The 16989-nt window shown below is 34.9% G+C and overlaps 1 protein-coding gene across 3 annotated transcripts in view; it reads left to right on the plus strand.

Moving 5' to 3' along the window:
* GPBP1 (GC-rich promoter binding protein 1) overlaps positions 1-16737 on the plus strand; it is a 75259-nt gene extending 58522 nt beyond the window's left edge. For 2 of the 3 annotated variants that reach the window (XM_055422026.2, XM_055422025.2), the window contains exons 7-13: positions 363-422; positions 7365-7549; positions 8142-8282; positions 10106-10273; positions 10729-10916; positions 14013-14115; positions 15766-16737. In XM_055422026.2, the coding sequence (XP_055278001.2) occupies positions 363-422; positions 7365-7549; positions 8142-8282; positions 10106-10273; positions 10729-10916; positions 14013-14115; positions 15766-15924 (1004 nt within the window). In that variant the 3' untranslated portion in view covers positions 15925-16737. The remainder of the gene's footprint in view (positions 1-362; positions 423-7364; positions 7550-8141; positions 8283-10105; positions 10274-10728; positions 10917-14012; positions 14116-15765) is intronic. The other variant, XM_055422027.2, reaches the window with a different exon arrangement.
* The last annotated feature ends 252 nt before the right edge of the window (positions 16738-16989 follow it).

Genomic DNA, 16989 nt, shown 5'->3' on the forward strand with positions numbered 1-16989 from the left:
GAAAAATTAATTATTTGATACCAAATTCAGAGGCGATGCATCCGCTTTGGAACTTGTACACATTTCTTGTGTTTTTCTGTTGAAAATAAAGCAATTTACCAAAACAAAAGGATCGTGGCTTATGACAGCATAATAGTCCTAACGATAAAGGCATTATTTTAAACTTTGCCACTTCCTGTGCTGTTCTTTATTGTATTTGGGGGTGATAAGCTGGGGGAATTATTCTGTTTCTTTTGATCTCCCAATTTATTTAAGGGCTTCTTGAGGGTGGGGGTGGGGGTGGTCAGACACTTTTGTTAGAACCATGTGAATGGCATTGTTTTTTCTGTATTGCAAATTAGTATTTCTACCACTCTCCCCAGGCCTACACGCCCAGACACACACATACCCAACCAAAAAAATCTCCCAAGCTCCTCTCTTAGGTATGTTTCCTTATTATTCAGTTTTTCTGGGAACAGCTGATTGCATAAGAATATAGAACCACCTGCAAGGTGTTAAATAAAATCTCTTAAGAAATTAGGAATAATTTGGATTTGATTAAAATGAAAGTAAATAAAATCAAGAATGTTAGTGAGCATTTGTCATATAAAACTACCTATAGATACTACTGGTACTGATCCTTGGTTAATAACTTTAGAAATGATTTAGAAATACATTTTTGAAAATATTGAGCATAAAATGTATTAATACGAAGATTTTGGTTCTACTGTTTCAGGGTTGGTCTAAGGATTTTGAGCATTAGTTGAAAAGATGTTTAAAAGGACGATGTACTCTTTACTGTGTCTTAGGTAAACTAAAAAGTGTGTCTGCATTAGAAAAAAAAAAAAACTGTGACTTGATTAATTGTTAAATTCCCAGTACTTCCCATAGGAATACAATGAAACTTTCATTGTATCACACTTCACTATTCCTTTCTTAATTTATGCCCTGGGTTCCCAAATATTGTTTTCCCCATTGCAACATTTAAAATAGCTATGTTCCTGAGGAAGACAGAATTTTCAGTAGAACTTTTCTAGTGCTACTTCCTTCCAGGTAAGTCAAAATTTAATAATGGAAATGTAATATATATTAAAAAACAAATACCACCAGTTTGTCCCTGAAACTGTCCTTTTGTAAATAAAAAATTGCAAGAGTCTAAACATAATATCCCAATTTAAAAAAATAGTTTGAATGAAGTAATAATAGTTAAGCTATTTAAACCTGTTGTTAAATATGTTTAATTCTACCTAGAACTTAGTTTTATTGGACATGCCTTGTAGTTTGTAACTGACTTTTGTAGTGTTTTTATCTTAACCAGGATTACTGTTGCTTGATTCATACTAAATTTATGTCCTATATCTAGCAATCTAAAACAAAAAATCAAGGCACTTCAATGTACCTGTGAGAATTTTAAAATAATTTAGCTGGGTGATTGATTTGAGCAGTGAGAAAGAGAGAAAATGATATGTGTTTGTATGCAGTTTGAGACATTCAGTTCAGTTCAGTCGCTCAGTCGTGTCCGACTCTTTGTGACCCCATGAATCACAGCATAGTAAATATCAAATTGACTTGTGTTTTTAGAAGTCCTACTGGCTATTCTGTGTTGACATAATATGTCAGCAACATAGTATTAACAGAGGCTAACATTTTGTGCTTAAGATACTAAATAGTGAAAACCTTTAGTCACTATTAATTAGTTTTGTTTCAACTCAGCATTTACATTTGTGTTTATCCCTTGGTAATTTGATGAACTTCCTAATTTTTGCTCATATTTGATACAATACTATGAACTTTATTTGTTTAGCCTTCTAAATTAAAGCAAATTGGTGACCAGTTTTTAAAGTTGGATTGTTTTCTAGAGAATCTAATGATACTGCTACTGCTGAGTCACTTCAGTCGTGTCCGACTCTGTGTAACCCCATAGACAGAAGCCCACCAGGGTCCCCCGTCACTAGCATACAGATTGAGTGACATGATAACACTAAATGAGGTTTTAGGTCATGAAAACAAGTGAAGTGTTTAAGGTGACTTTGTAAAGGGGTAAAGAGAAGGGAATAGTCTTTATCGGATTGCTTTATATAAAAGTATTTTGTAGGTAGATTGATTATATGTGAGTCTATGTTCCTTCAATGTCTCAGGTGAAAACAGTTGTTAACATAACAATAAGAAAAAGGTAATGCAACATATGTTCAAAGTTGAGAAGGGAAAATTAAGAGTTTGATTAGATGATTTGTCATAAGTAAGATAGAGTTAGAAATAGTGTTTGTCAATTAAGTTGTTTTTGTTTTAGAAAGTGTGCTCTTTTTTATATGAGTGATGTGGGTACCTTGTTAAAGGAAAGAATATCATGCCCCTTCTTTGACATTATGTCAGTGAAACTCATGTGACTAAAAGTCTCATACTACTGTGAAACAAAAGATTTATTATATAAAATATCAAAAATAGCAATATTCAAATAATATCAATCTATAGAAAAATAATCTTTAAGATATTTTTGTCTTTTAAAATTAGTGTTCAGGTGGCTTTATTGCTATGGTACCGATTCTTTGCTTCTGATATTTGTATGTTACTATATCTTATGTGATTGAGTTTCCTTTTCAAATTAGTGTGAAAACAGTTAAAATACTATTTATCCTTCACTTGACTATTACTCACACAGTAAAGTTGCCTCTTACATCACGATGAGGAAACTAAACTAGTAATTGTCATCACTGTGATGATGAGGGGAAGGGTGGACCCTGACTTGATAGTGTACACTTACAAGCCTCTTATTTTGACCATTCAGTATAGGCTTACTAGTAGTATTTTAGTTGAGAATGGTATACATTTTGAACTGTCTGACCTAGCCAATACTCTAATCCATTTTCTCCAGTAATATATTGATTAAGTGCATTATCAGATAGTTCTGGGTGCTAACATTAGGTCTTTTACTTTTTAGTTATTTAGACTTTGGGAAGGTTACTTAATCTCAGTGAATTTTCTTGTCTGTGAGATGAGGATGGAGCTCTATGCTAATACTAATGAGAAAAGCATTGTTAATATTAAATTGTCTGTTAAATTGGTATCCTTGATCGCTGTTTAATACGAGTTAGCTAATTATGTTCAAATCCAGTAAGTGAGGAAGATTCTGATAGATTTATGAAAAGACAAAAAGTGATAGATTCAAAAATAAAAGTGAAAACTGACTCAGAATATAAGCCAACTGTGTGGAGAGCATGAAAACAGAAAAGAGAATAAGGAATTGAGATGTCAGCATGTGGCCAACTTACTTTGTATTATACGTGGCAGTGTTTTAATTCTAATTTTTCTTTGAAAGATTGAGCCTCTCCTCTCCACTATTGGCTTTGTATTTAAGGAACAAAACTTACTACAACATTCAAAGATATTGGGAGAGCATGAAATAGCAAGATGATAAAACAATATTTAAAGCCAGGTATCATCAGATTACAGTTGTTTGTGAGGATAGAAGGAAATAATGATACGAAAATCCACAACTCATATTTGCTTTTAGGTATTTTGAAAGCAGTTTGAATATCTGCTTATATGAGCTTGATAATAAGCATATATGGTTTGTAGAAGGAAGTCACTAATTCTTTATAAGTGTTAACGTCTTTCATCAATGCATAAATTTTCTCTTTAAAAAAAAATGAGCAGTTTGAATCTTTTTCATGAAGTTTACCAGGTGATAAAGTGAAGAAAGTATAGAAGGAGTCATTCATTGGATACTGTTTGAATCCAACAGATTCAGCACCTAGCTCAGAAGGTTCATGTCAGGAGAATTTGCAGAGATAATCTGTGAATAGATAAACCAGTTTATAAGTAATAGAAATGATGCAGATTTACGTTACTAGTGCTGCCATCACCTTTGCCATTGCTTTGATGTGATTATTACTATCAAGAACCAGCTTTCCCACCCTTCCTCTTTTCCTTCTCCCTTCTCTCTCCCCCTCCTTCAGACCTCTTCCCCCACTCATCTTTTTGGCTCCTGTGTTCTTGTATTGATATTTAACACATTAATTTGAACGCTTGGCTAGAATGTCTCTATCAAAAAGTAGGGATTCTGAAGTCCAAGTTCTCCATTTTGGTCAGCCAGTTCAGTAACCAGCATCTGCTGCTCTTGGAGAGTCTCCCAGAGCAGCAGGGAAGGGTGGTGGGAATTTCCTGCAGCTCACCCTGAGGACACAGACACTGGTGGCTCACACAGTTGGGAACACTTCACCAGGTGAACACCTCTGCTTGCGGCTGCCATGCCATCCTGGCCCATTAGACTAAGAACACATTTCTTGTTAAACAGGCAGGTTTATGTAGTATGTTCAACTTAGATATATATGATATAGGTTAGTGTTTATTTTATTTCTGTTGTAATTTTTCTCATCTTCTATACTCTTGTGGTGGTTCAGTTTAAATTTTAGGTTTAAAATTCTTAAAAAAGACACCTTTAATTTGAAATACAGCTGCCTATTACAGTGGAGATTATATATGACTTTTCTGGACATTTTTCTTTAAAGAGAACATTTCACTGTAACTCTGAGACAAGAACTGTTGTTTTTCATTTTATAGATGAGATTAACTAGTGATGTTGGAGCAAGTATCAAAATTCTGTAAATCTGGTATGGAAGCACATGGTCTTAATTTCTGTACTATTTGAATATGAATACTTAGTAAGTGAATCAGCACTGTATCTGGCTTTGTTTTTCCTCCCAGTTCCTTTCATCATCTTTTAGGTACCTTTGTTATCTTTTACTTTACTACCTCTTGTCTGTGACTGATTTCTTAGGCTTCATCTTTCTTTGTAGGATTTTCTTTCATTCTTGCACCAAAGACCTCTTTGAGGAAACTGTGAGAGTATTTCTTAGGTATCTAGAAATCCAGTTTTAGGAAAGATGAACTTTGTAGTCAGAAGTTATATTGAGGCTTAATCATACCTGCGTGCTTTTCTGTTTTCCTCTTTTGTCTTCTAGTTTTGATCAGTGATGACTTATGTACAAAAATATTATTTCTTTTTCATCTTGTACCCTTAGCCTTCAATGTGAAATCATTTACTTCTCCCTACAGTACATTGTTTAGGATTTACTTTAGTAAAGATTTTACTTCAGTAGATTTATTTTACTTTTCTTGGTGATTAATTTTTATCTGAAAAGACTTCATTTCTGTCTTCTGCTTGGCATTTCCAAGTCCCACTCTACAATCCAGGATTCTACAGCAGAAATTAGTCCCCTCCTCAGCTGTTGGGTTTCTTTGTGCACACACTCTAAGCTGAAGTTTCTTACTTTATTTTCTCTCTAGAAATATGGGTTGATATCATTCATTGCTGAGGAACCTCTTCCTGTTCTTATATTGCTGTATTTGTTTACCTCCCTCATTATAGTTTGGGGGGCTTCCTGGTAGCTCAGATGGTAAAGACCTGGGTTAAATCTCTGGGTCGGGAAGATCCCCTGGAGAAGGGAATGGCAACTCACTCCAGTATTCTTGCCTGAAGAATCCCATGGACAGACGAGCCTGGCGGGCTACAGTCCTTAGGGTTGCAAAGAGTCAGACGTGACTGAGCGACTAACACTCATTATGGTAATTTTAACATGAGGATCTAAAAGGGAAGGAAGATAAACTTGTGTGCTTAATTGACAATATTGGAATAGAAGACTTTGCCAGTCATGTATGAACTTATTGTGGTGCACAGATAAAACCATGTCCTACTTCAGCACTTGGATTTTTCTGAAATCAGACCTTAGAGACTCTTAGACTTTTTGCATTTCCCAGCATCAGTCAGTCATCCCTCAGATTCCTGAGGTTCATTAACTTAGATTTTGAGTACCAGACTGTTAAGATTTTCTCTTATATTCTAATTTAAAGAATTGGTAATTTCAGGAGTTTTTTTTTACTATTTATTTATGCTGTCACCTTCTGCTTACCAGAAGTAATTGTAAAACTTAAAATTGTTTAGCACTATTTCTAATGTTCTTCATTGGCTTCTGTGTAAGATCGTTATTTTTCATTTTTGTTTTGACTTCAATGTGTTAGTTCTTCAGAAAAACTATATATTGGTGATGTAATTAGTGTCCTTGTGTGCCTGAAAATATTTTTCTTAGCCTTCATATCTTGGGCCTTTGTGGGTAGCTGAGAAATTGGAATGTTTGCTCTAGTAGATAAACTTTCAGTGTTTAACTTTCAGAAAGATGAATCTTTTCTCAGTTTGCTTTAGGTTCTTGGATGGTGTGTTTTTTCGTTTGTTTGCTTGTTTTTGCTACACCACAGGGCTTGCACAGTGAAAGCACTGAGTCCTAACCACTGGACCACCAGGGAATTCTCAGGTTCTTGTTCTTTTATTTTTTTAGCATTACAATAAATGAACTACTTTATCAGCTCTGTAGTTTGAAGAGTTACTTCAGAGGACTTTGAGAATGCCTCTGTATCCCTAGTAGTCCTTGTTTAGTTTTTGAGATAAACCAGTAGAAAGTTTGGTTTGTTTGATGCAGGCCATCATTATATACATATGTACTACTCACTGTCTTATAAGATCATATCTTGATCTTAAACTAATTTTAATTTACATTTTCTGCAGTTTTGTTTCCAGTTAATTCTTTTCTTCGAAACTCTTCAGTGGTGAAACTGATGGCTTTCAGAGTTTTTCTATAGGAAGAAAGACATGTCACTGCCATTGTTGGGAAGGTGCTCGTTGTAACACCTGTTTAATTACACATTAACTGGTTACACATTAACTGGTTAAACTCTAGAAGTTATATTTCATATTTTAGCAAATTCAGTTGTCTTGAGAAAAACTTTCTAGTATTATCTTCAGAAGCAAAGATTGAGTTGGATCCCCTACAGCTTGCACAATGCCTTCAGTTTAGTTTGGATGGCCAGTAAATATTTGAATGAACTGGTATTGTGAAAACGTAGTTCCCCTTTTCATTAGTCTTAAATTAAGCAGGAATTTAGAAATAGAGGGGCTGTAGATCCTTTCTTATTGGTAATAATTTTATGAATGAAATAAAAAGAATTAGGAAAACTTTTCAAAATGGAAAAGAGGAAAATATATCTTGTATTTCAAGTCTTAAGAGCTGTTAGGATGAATTTTATAATCGAAAAATATACTCGAATAATTAATTTTGACTTGGTCATAGTTAGCATTCTAGGCCACTGTCTAACTGAATTCATCTCTGAATGTTACTTGATATTGCTCAGTTCCTTGCTATGGTCTGGTGATTGTTGAAGCTTTATTTCTCAAGCAAGAATGTAATTCATACTTACATAGCTTAGTTATTTTATCCAAGAAAGCATCTGTTATTTTTAAATATAGTAAAGTTTGGAATATGCTATTCTTTGGTGATTTAATTTTATGCTAAAATTTAAACTGTATAACTGTTGCTCGTGCTTTATTTGTACAGAATATCCCCCGAATCCTAAATCTAGAACTCAAAGGATGCTGGTCATTAAGAAAGGTAATGCAAAAGACTTACAGCTATCTGGATTCCCAGTAGTAGGAAATCTTCAGTCACAGCCAGTTAAGAATGGGACTGGTCCAAGTGTTTATAAAGGCTTAGTTCCTAAACCTGCTGCTCCACCTACAAAAGTAAGTTCTAAATTATTTAACATGCAAGTTATAAGTTGATATCAACTGGGTTACTTTGGCCAAAAAAGTGTTGAAAAATTCACATCAGAGTGGGGAGGGTATTGGTGGGCTGCTGATTTCTAAGTGGAAAGTGTTGGGCCATTGTGTATCCTTAATTATCTTTTAAGTGGTTTGTGTGTTTGTCTGTGTATGTTTTCTTGTTTTAGTAGTCAGTAGTAAATGAAATCTGTAAGTACTTGTTTGCCAGATGCGTCTGTGATATATTTGCTTAATAATGGTATAAAGTGCTGTCCTTCATCTTCGGTTTTAGGCTTTTGAAACTCTCACTTGTGTGTTCTTGGTATTAGGCAAAAGAAACCTAACTTAAGGTCTATAAAACTTGGAAAAAAAGCAAGGTAGTTAAATGCTTTATCTGAATACCAGATTTTGATTTTGTTAAAAAGAGAACCATGTAGAAATGATTAATACTCTACAAAATAATTTTTTTTTAAGTCATATTTAGTCATCTTTACAGTATTCACTTTGTTCTCTCTTTCCTCTATGTAATCTGTTCAGATACACATTAATTAATATTTGTGTGTTTTTTCTTTAGCCTACACAATGGAAAAGCCAAACTAAAGAAAATAAAGTTGGGACTTCTTTCCCTCATGAGTCTACATACGGTGTTGGCAACTTTAATGCTTTTAAATCAACTGCCAAGAATTTTAGTCCATCAACAACTTCAGTGAAAGAGGTATGGCATTTAATAAAAGTACTCCTGAGGAGCCAAACATATCTCAATCATGATAATTTAATTAACAGTGAACAAAAGGCATAGATCATTGAACAAACTCATTAAAGTAAAAGACTTTAGTTCTTCCAGAATTCAGATACTTCTCTCTGTTTGCTAACTAATTTTGCAATTTAAGGAGGGATAATTTTAAAAATTTCTAATAAAATGTCCAGATAACCTAAAGTGTAGAAAATTCTATGGTAAAGTAAACCTGTATAATCCATTAACCAGAAGGAGTAGTTTTTTAAAAAATTATTTATTTTTGGTTCTGCTGGGTCTTCATTGCTATACAGGCTTTTCTTGAGTTTTGGCAAGCGGGGGCTACTCTACAGTTGCAGTGCTTGGGTTTCCCTTGTGGAGCACGGGCTCTAAGGTGCTTCGGCATCAGTGGTTGCAGCATGTGGGCACAGTAGTTGGAATTCCTGGGCTCTTGAACACAGGCTCAGTAGTTGTGGTGCACAAGTTTAGTTTCTCCTGGGCATGTGGAATCTTCTGGATCAGGGGTGGAATCCGTGTCTCCTGCTAAGTTGTGTCCAACTCTTTGTGACCCCAGAGATGTAGCCCACCAGACTCCTCTGTCCATGGGATTTCCCAGGTCAAGGATATTGGAGTGGGTTGCCATTTCCTTTTCCAGGGGATCTTACTGACCCAGAGATCGAACCCACGTCTCCTGCTTGGCAGGCGGGTTCTTTACCACTGAGCCACCAGGGAAGCCCCAGAAAGAGTAATTTTTAAGAAAATAATTATGAAAACAAATGTTTTTACTTTTGTCATAAAGTTATGCTATGATGTAGGATTAAACCTTGAAAAATCAGGATTTATATACTCTTCTTTTGGGGATGATGGACATTTTATTAGTATTAGCACTCAGGACAGAGAGGAGGAAGAAGAGAGAAAGATGCAGTTTTACTGACTTTGAATTACTTGGTAGCTTACACATTGCTTTCTCATTTGGCCAGCTTTCTGAAACTTCTAGATCAGGGACTTCCCTGACCAGTTCAGGGACAAAAGACACTTGTGACTATACTGTAATAACTGTGATTGTTCTGGGTACTGTATTGGAATATTATAACCCCTCATTGACTAGTTCTCAGTCATAGAATTTTAGAGCTGTACTAGAAGGACCAGCATTCCCAGGTGGTTAATTGTGGCTTCAATTCATTGTAGTCTGCAGATGTTATTGCTGAGTTAAGCATTTAGATTTATTCCCAAGGCTTAAAATTCCTGTGACACAGAATTCCAACTTTCTCTTTCCTTTTGTATTCCATCCTTTTGTATTCCATCCTCAGTATATGAAAAATAAAAGGCCTCCAGTACATGTCTCTTTACCACGCTCCTCTGCTCTTCCACAAAACTTCCCTTGTGAAATAACTATATGATAAACCCTTAGTGTACTTGTGCATAAATAATTATACTAGTTTGTTTTGGAAACTATTATCAGAACCTTTGAACTCTGTGGAACACAGTTTTAAAAACTGCTTTTTAAAAAATACATATAAAAATATTTAAACAATTTCAGGATCCATTATATAAAATAGTATTTAAAACTCCTAATTTAGAATCATAGGTCTTAGTATTATCTGACTTTGTTTCTCGGATAAGAAAGATTTTATATTTAGTCATTCAGTGAGATAGATTAAAAATAACAAGGATAGTAGAAAATAGAATTTAAAATCAATTTTGTATATTGTGAAGAAAGTGAAATAGAAGGTCATTGTAGTTGTGAACTTTATGTTGATATTAGTTCTCTATGTATTTACCAACATTCTAAATTTTTTTCTTAGTGTAATCGCTCAAATTCTTCTTCACCTGTTGACAAACTTAATCAGCAGCCTCGTCTAACCAAACTGACACGAATGCGCACAGATAAAAAGAGTGAGTTTTTGAAAGCATTGAAAAGGGACAGAGTGGAAGAGGAGCATGAAGATGAAAGCCATGTGGGCTCAGAAAAGGTATTTGAACGTGTAGTGTAATTCTTGGGCTCGACATTAGCGTGTCATTGGAATAGTTGGACAGATATTATTTAGGATCTTTGAATATTTTCATATTTCTGAAAGCAAGACTAGTTAGCTATGTTTATAAATAATGAATTCCTTTCTGAATAGATTTTTCTTACTCTAGTTGCTGTGCAAAAATGAAATTAAAAAAAATTCCTGTTCATATTTGTACTTTTGGTTTTCCCCATCTTGCCTGCCTTTATCCTTTTAATTTTTTGTTGAATAGATGTGAATACTTGAAGTTAGTAAGTTGCCTTCACAACTTAGTTTTACATCTTATGAAACTGTTTTCTACATGATTGTGTAAGCATTACAGTTATGTTTTATCCATGAAAATCTAGCCAGTATCTATTAAAGTTTCCTTTTTTAATAACTATTCTCTAATCTTTTTTTAACTCTTCAAAAATCAGGATGACGACTCATTTAGTTTGCATAACAGCAATAGTACTCACCAAGAAAGGGATATAAACCGAAACTTTGATGAAAATGAAATTCCACAAGAGAATGGCAATGCCGCAGTAATTTCCCAGCAGATCATACGGTCTTCAACCTTCCCACAGACTGATGTTCTTTCTAGTTCACTTGAAGCAGAACACAGGTCAGTGTTTTTACTTTTTTCTCTACCCAAAATTTTGATTTTATATGGAAAATTGATTTTTTTAACAACTTAATCGAGATATAGATTTTTATACTCTTAATTTTTTTACTTGGTTTGTTAATTTTGGGTATATTTGAAGTTGTATGGCTGTCACCACAGTCTAATTTCAGAACATTTCTTTCACTCCATGAAGAAACCCCATGCTCATTTACAGTTACTCCTCCTTGTTACTCTCTTTGCTGGGTAACCACCAGTCTACTTTTAGTAATACTTTCAAGGTTCATCCATATTGTAGCATGTGTTTCTCTGAAAATTGAGTTCTATTTATTTTCCATGGCTTCAGATTTTCTTTAAATCTCTTTCGGGCAGGGAGCAGGGGGGAGGGTTGTGGGATCTGTTTCCCGACCTGGGATCGAACCCAGCCCACAATAGTGAAAGCATTAATCCTAACCACTAGACCACTAGGGACCTCCCTGTAAACTTTCTTAAGTTACATACATATTTAAGTACTCATGTTGCTTGATTTAATAAGTTAGGTATCAGTGATAGAGTTCTCACGAATGACTTTTTTTGTTCAAATGTGTAAATTAAAAATTTAAAATGAAATAATTTGGCATATATATTACTAGTTATTATCAAGTTTCAGTATTATCATCGCAATAATTTAGGATAGTTTCAACATCAGAGAGGTAATTGTTACCTTGTCTAAGCACCAGATGAATTAATAGAAAGGAGTGTCAGAAATTCAAAGGAATTTTGGGTTAGATAGCATTATGACTTGAGTACCAGTTAGGAAGTTTTAATTGGGACCTAAATTAAATCTTAAAGGGTGAGACAATACAGGCAAGGGTACTGGGCAGTCAGTTTGAAATGAGGGTATGAAAGGATGTTTAGAATACATGCGTGGTGTGTTTTAGGGGTGATGTATAGCATAACTTGACAAGAGTGTGGAGTCCTAAATGGAGTTAGAGATACATTGCAAAGGCAGGGCCTTAGAGATCTAGTCAAACTCTTTGAACGCTTTAGATGAAGAAGGAGCTCTGTCTTATACCTGGTTTTTGATAGAGTAGGATTTGTGACCCAGGTCTTCCACTTCTAGTGCTATGCTCTTTCTAATGTAAGGAATTTGAATTTGTGGTCATTGTGTGTTACGGAGTTTGTTCTTTTAGGAATTGGGAAGCTGTTGAAAATATTTGGCAGAGGATGGTAATTGTGAAAGTGGTATTAGAGTGATTTGATAATAGTTTCAAAGAGAATGAGAAGAACTGCTAATGAAAAGGCAAAGTGCAGATCACTGTTATGATCTATTCCTAACTGTGGGGTTTAGTCCAGAGGCCACAGGGTTTGGTGCAGTGTATATTAACTTGGGAGGCAGAAAACCAGAATTCTGCTTCTTTGCTATCAAGTAGGCAAAATTTTTTACTTATATTATCACAGTTCTTCATCTGTAAAATGTGGGTATAGTGTGTTGTTGTTCAGTTGCCAAGTCATGTCCAAGTTCGCAACCCCATGGACTGCAGCACGCTAGGCTTCCTTGTCCTTCACTGTCTTCCTGGAGTTTGCTCAAACTCATGTCCATTGAGTCAGTGATACCATCCAGCCATCTCATCGTCTGGTGCCCGCTTCTCCTGCTTTCACTCTTCCCAGCATCAGGCAGGGTCTTTTCTAACGAGTTGGCTGTTTGCATCAGGTAGCCAAAGTATTGGAGCTTTAGCAGTAGTCCTTCTGATGAGTATTCAGGGTTGATTTCCTTTAAGATTGACTGGCTTGATCTCCTTGCTCTCCAAGGGACTCTCAAGAGCATTATCTAGCACCACAATTTGAAGGCATCAATTCGTTGCCATTCTGCCTTTATGGTCCAGCTCTCACATCCATGCATGATTACTGGAAAGACCATAACCTTGACTGTATGGAGCAAAGTGATGTCTTTGCTTTGTACTGTACTATCTAGGTTTGTCATAGCTTTCCTGCCAAGAAGCAATCGTCTTTTAATTTCATGGCTGCAATCACCATCCATAGTGATCTTAGAGCCCAAGAAGAGGAAATCTGTTATTGCTTCCACCTTTTCCCCTTCTATTTACCATGAAGTGATGGGACCAGATGCCATGATCTTAATTCTTGTAATACTGAGTTTTAAGCCAGCTTTTTCACTCTCCTTTACCCTCATCAAGAGGTTCTGTAGTTCTTCTTCGCTTTCTGCCATTAGACTGGTATCATTTGCATATCTGAGGTTGTTGCTATTTCTCCTGGCAATCTTGATTCTAGCTTGTAACTCGTCCAGCCTGCCATTTCGCATGATGTTCTCTGTGTATAAATTAAACAGGATGATGATAAACAGCCTTGTTGTACTCCTTTCTTAATCCTGAACCAGTCAGTTGTTCCATAAAAGGTTCTAACTGTTGCTTCTTGACCTGCATACAGGTTTCTCAAGAAACAGGTAAGATGGTCTGGTATTCCCATCTCTTTAAGCGTTTTCTACAGTTTGTGGTGCTCCACACAGTCAAAGGTTTTAGGTGAAATTATGGGTATATTTCAAGTCTCTGAGCACTGATTTTTTTCTGAGATTGTTTGACAGTATGTAAAGATCTACAGAGTACTCAATTTGTGACAGGTTCATTTTGAAAAATGAGTTAGGTGTAAAAAGGAGTAACAAGTGCTTAAGGGATGTAATTATCAAAACAAAACAAAAACAGAAGTAGGAAACGTAATGAATAGCTAAGAACGTGATGAACTGTAGTGGCCCTAAAGAGAATGGGGAGGTGTATTGCTTCTACTTTTAGTATAAGAATTTAGCAAATTTTCTTCAGTTTTTAGCCTAAAGAACCTTTTGCAGTTTTCCAGCCTTAGAGAACCTTTTACACCAAAGATAAAGTAATTAGGCATTTCATTCTGATCTTATTATTTAAAACAGTTTATTGGGCATAATCTTATCTGTTCATTTTCAGAAAGATATTTAAAGCATAAACCCTAACATCTTTTGTGTGGATTTTGTATAATATAATATAAAAGGACATAATAATATAATGCACATAATATAAAAGGACTTAATTTGGGTGAAATTCTAAATTAAATGTATTCATTTCCATCCCTTTCCAGATTGTTAAAGGAGATGGGTTGGCAAGAAGACAGTGAAAATGATGAAACATGTGCGCCCTTAACTGAAGATGAAATGAGAGAATTCCAAGTTATTAGTGAACAGGTAAGAAGAACTGAATTATGTAAGCTCACTTTAAAAATAGCTCTTCCTTAATCAGAACAACATATAACTTAGCATTTTTAAGGGGTGAGATAGAAGTTTTATTTAGGGATTTGTTGAGCATCACATAGGTCAGATTTGCCTTTGTCTTCAAGGCCAACTTCTTTAAATCCATGGATCTGCAGTGCTTAGAAATTAGTGTAAAGAATGTGTCTGATTTATCATTTTCCAGGCATTTAAAAAATGACTTGGTAATAAGAAGTAGAAAACAGCAGTAGCTTTCTCAAATGTAATTTCATCTTTTATCCTTTTCTTGGCACGGCAATTTTGATATCCTATAATCTTTTTTTTTTTTTTTTAAATGTCTGTATAGTTGCTTTTTGAAAGAGTTGTTGTTTAGTTGCTAAGTCGTGTCCAATTCTTTTGACCTAGTGAGCTATAGCTGTTCTGGCTTCTCTGTCCATGGGATTTCCCAGGCAATAATATAGGAGTGGTTTGCCATTTCCTTCTCCACGTCATCTTCCCAACCCAGGGATCAAACCTGATCTGCTATGTTGGCAGGTGAATTCTTTACCACTGAGCCACCAGGGAGTATTCCTTAGAAGATGTATGGTAGAGTTGAGGGAAATCTCAGGGAATTTTTCAAATTTTTTTTCAAATCCATTATACTTTTTGAAAATAGTTCTGGTCATACAGAAGTGATTTTCTATTGTAGAAGTATTATCAATGTTAATAATCTTTAAAACACTTTTCACATGCTTTGAATGAAATTTTTGAGGAAATTAGCTATAGTAATAGATTGGTCATCCTAAAAAATTTGTGCCAAAATGCAAATAGCATAAAATTTACCATTTAGATCATTTTTAAGCATATAGTTCTGTGGCATTTAGGTACATTCATATTGTTACGCAGATATTACCAGCACTCACCTCCAGAGCTCTTTTCATTTTGTAAAACTGAACCTCTGTACCTGTTAAACCATAACTCTATTCCTTGTCCCTCCCAACCCTTGGAAACCACCACTGTGCTTTCTGTCTCTAGGAATTTTACTGCCTTAGCCCCTTATGTAAGTAAAATCATGCAGTATTTGTCTTTTTGTGACTGGCTTATTTCACTTAGCAGAATGTTTTCGAGGTTCATCCATGTTTTTCAGAGACACAGTAATCCATTATATATGTATGTACCACATTTTGTTTATCCATTCGTCCATTGATGGACCCTTGGGGTGCTTCCACCTTTTGGCTGTTGTAAATAATGCTGCGTGAATATGGGTATATAGGTATTTATTTGTCTACATGGCTATAGATTGATCAGTAGTGTCTCTTTCTCTGTCTCTGTGTGTGTGTATATATATATATATACACACACACACCCCAAAACATTAGAATATATATGTGTATATATAAATGGTTTGGTATGCTGTAAATGCAGCTCTCCCAAGAGTATTGGTTTATTCCTAGGAAATATTTTGTTATATTGGTTTGATCTATAATTACCTATATAGCTAGTTTTTCAGAAATGATACCTTAATCTGTGGAGTTCTATTTACCTTTATTGTGTTCTTGGCTATATTTAATTACTAGAGCATTCTTAGTTTGTAGTAACTCTTGGAGGATAATTTATTTATTCATTTTACTTTTGTTGATATTTTAGTTACAGAAGAATGGTCTGAGGAAAAATGGTATTTTGAAAAATGGCCTGATCTGTGACTTCAAGTTTGGACCCTGGAAAAACAGCACTTTCAAACCCACTATTGAGAATGACGACACAGAGACAAGTAGCAGTGACACATCAGATGATGACGATGTGTGAAGGATTTCCTAACAGCTTTAGAAATTTTAGTGTGATACATCTCTCATACAGTTTGGGGTGAATTGTAAAAATGAAGAACTATAATTTATGTAGTAAAATACCCCATTAGAAGATGATTTTTTTGGGGGACTTCAATATGAAGAAAACCAAGAATGTTGTGTTGGGCTGTGTTGAACATTATTTCTTTGTAAATGAATGTTGTAGAAATGAGGACTTTGGTTGATCCAACATTGACTTTCTTCATCACTGCAGCATTTCTCTGACTAGCAATGTGACGATGTAACAAATGAGAGTTTCTCATTTAATAATAAAAAAATTGTGTAATGTTTTGCAAAGCTTCTGTCTTAAAATGTCCAGGTCTTAAGAAAAAAGGCAGCTTACACTGTTCTGCTTGCAGAGTCATATCTTTTCGTACAATGGAAATCCTCAAGTCCACTTTGTGTGGCGCTGTCCCCAGCCTTCCCGCCCTCCAAAAAAGGACAATGTAGCATGTTGGCTAAAACTGGAGCAAAGTGCACTAAAACGTTAATTTCCTGAACTCAACTGTTGTGCTAGTCACGTTTTAAAACATAAATTGCTCTTTAGCCATTTGTAGTTCAGTAAATATAACAGGAAAGACTTGCCACACTTTCTTCCAAATTTAAGGAGGTGATTTTCAAGAGCTTTATTTGGGTATGTTGTAAGACCAGGATTTTCAGAGTTGATGGAAAAGAGTCTTGTGGGAAAACTTATTTTGATAAATTATTACACATGCAGAAAACTGATCACACTGACTGGATCTGTCCACGTGGAAAATAAACTGGATTTTCAGAATATTGTCGTTCTCTGTAGTGTTCAAGATATTGGTCTTTAAACACATTGTGGTTTATTCACTTTATAAAACAAAGTTATACTTTATTTATTTCTTTATGGTGATTACTTTTGAGTTTAGAAAAAGAAAACTACTTAAAATAGCCCTTTTATTATCGACTGCTTAACAAGTTTATCAAATGAATGAATGGTAAAAAAACCACTTTATTTTTCATTTGCACATTAATTATAGAATTTTCTCTTTACTGCTCACTG

Source organism: Moschus berezovskii, chromosome 18, assembly GCF_049115385.1.
Source record: "Moschus berezovskii isolate FMDL1 chromosome 18, NW_MosBer_1.0, whole genome shotgun sequence".
Lineage (NCBI taxonomy): Eukaryota > Metazoa > Chordata > Mammalia > Artiodactyla > Moschidae > Moschus > Moschus berezovskii.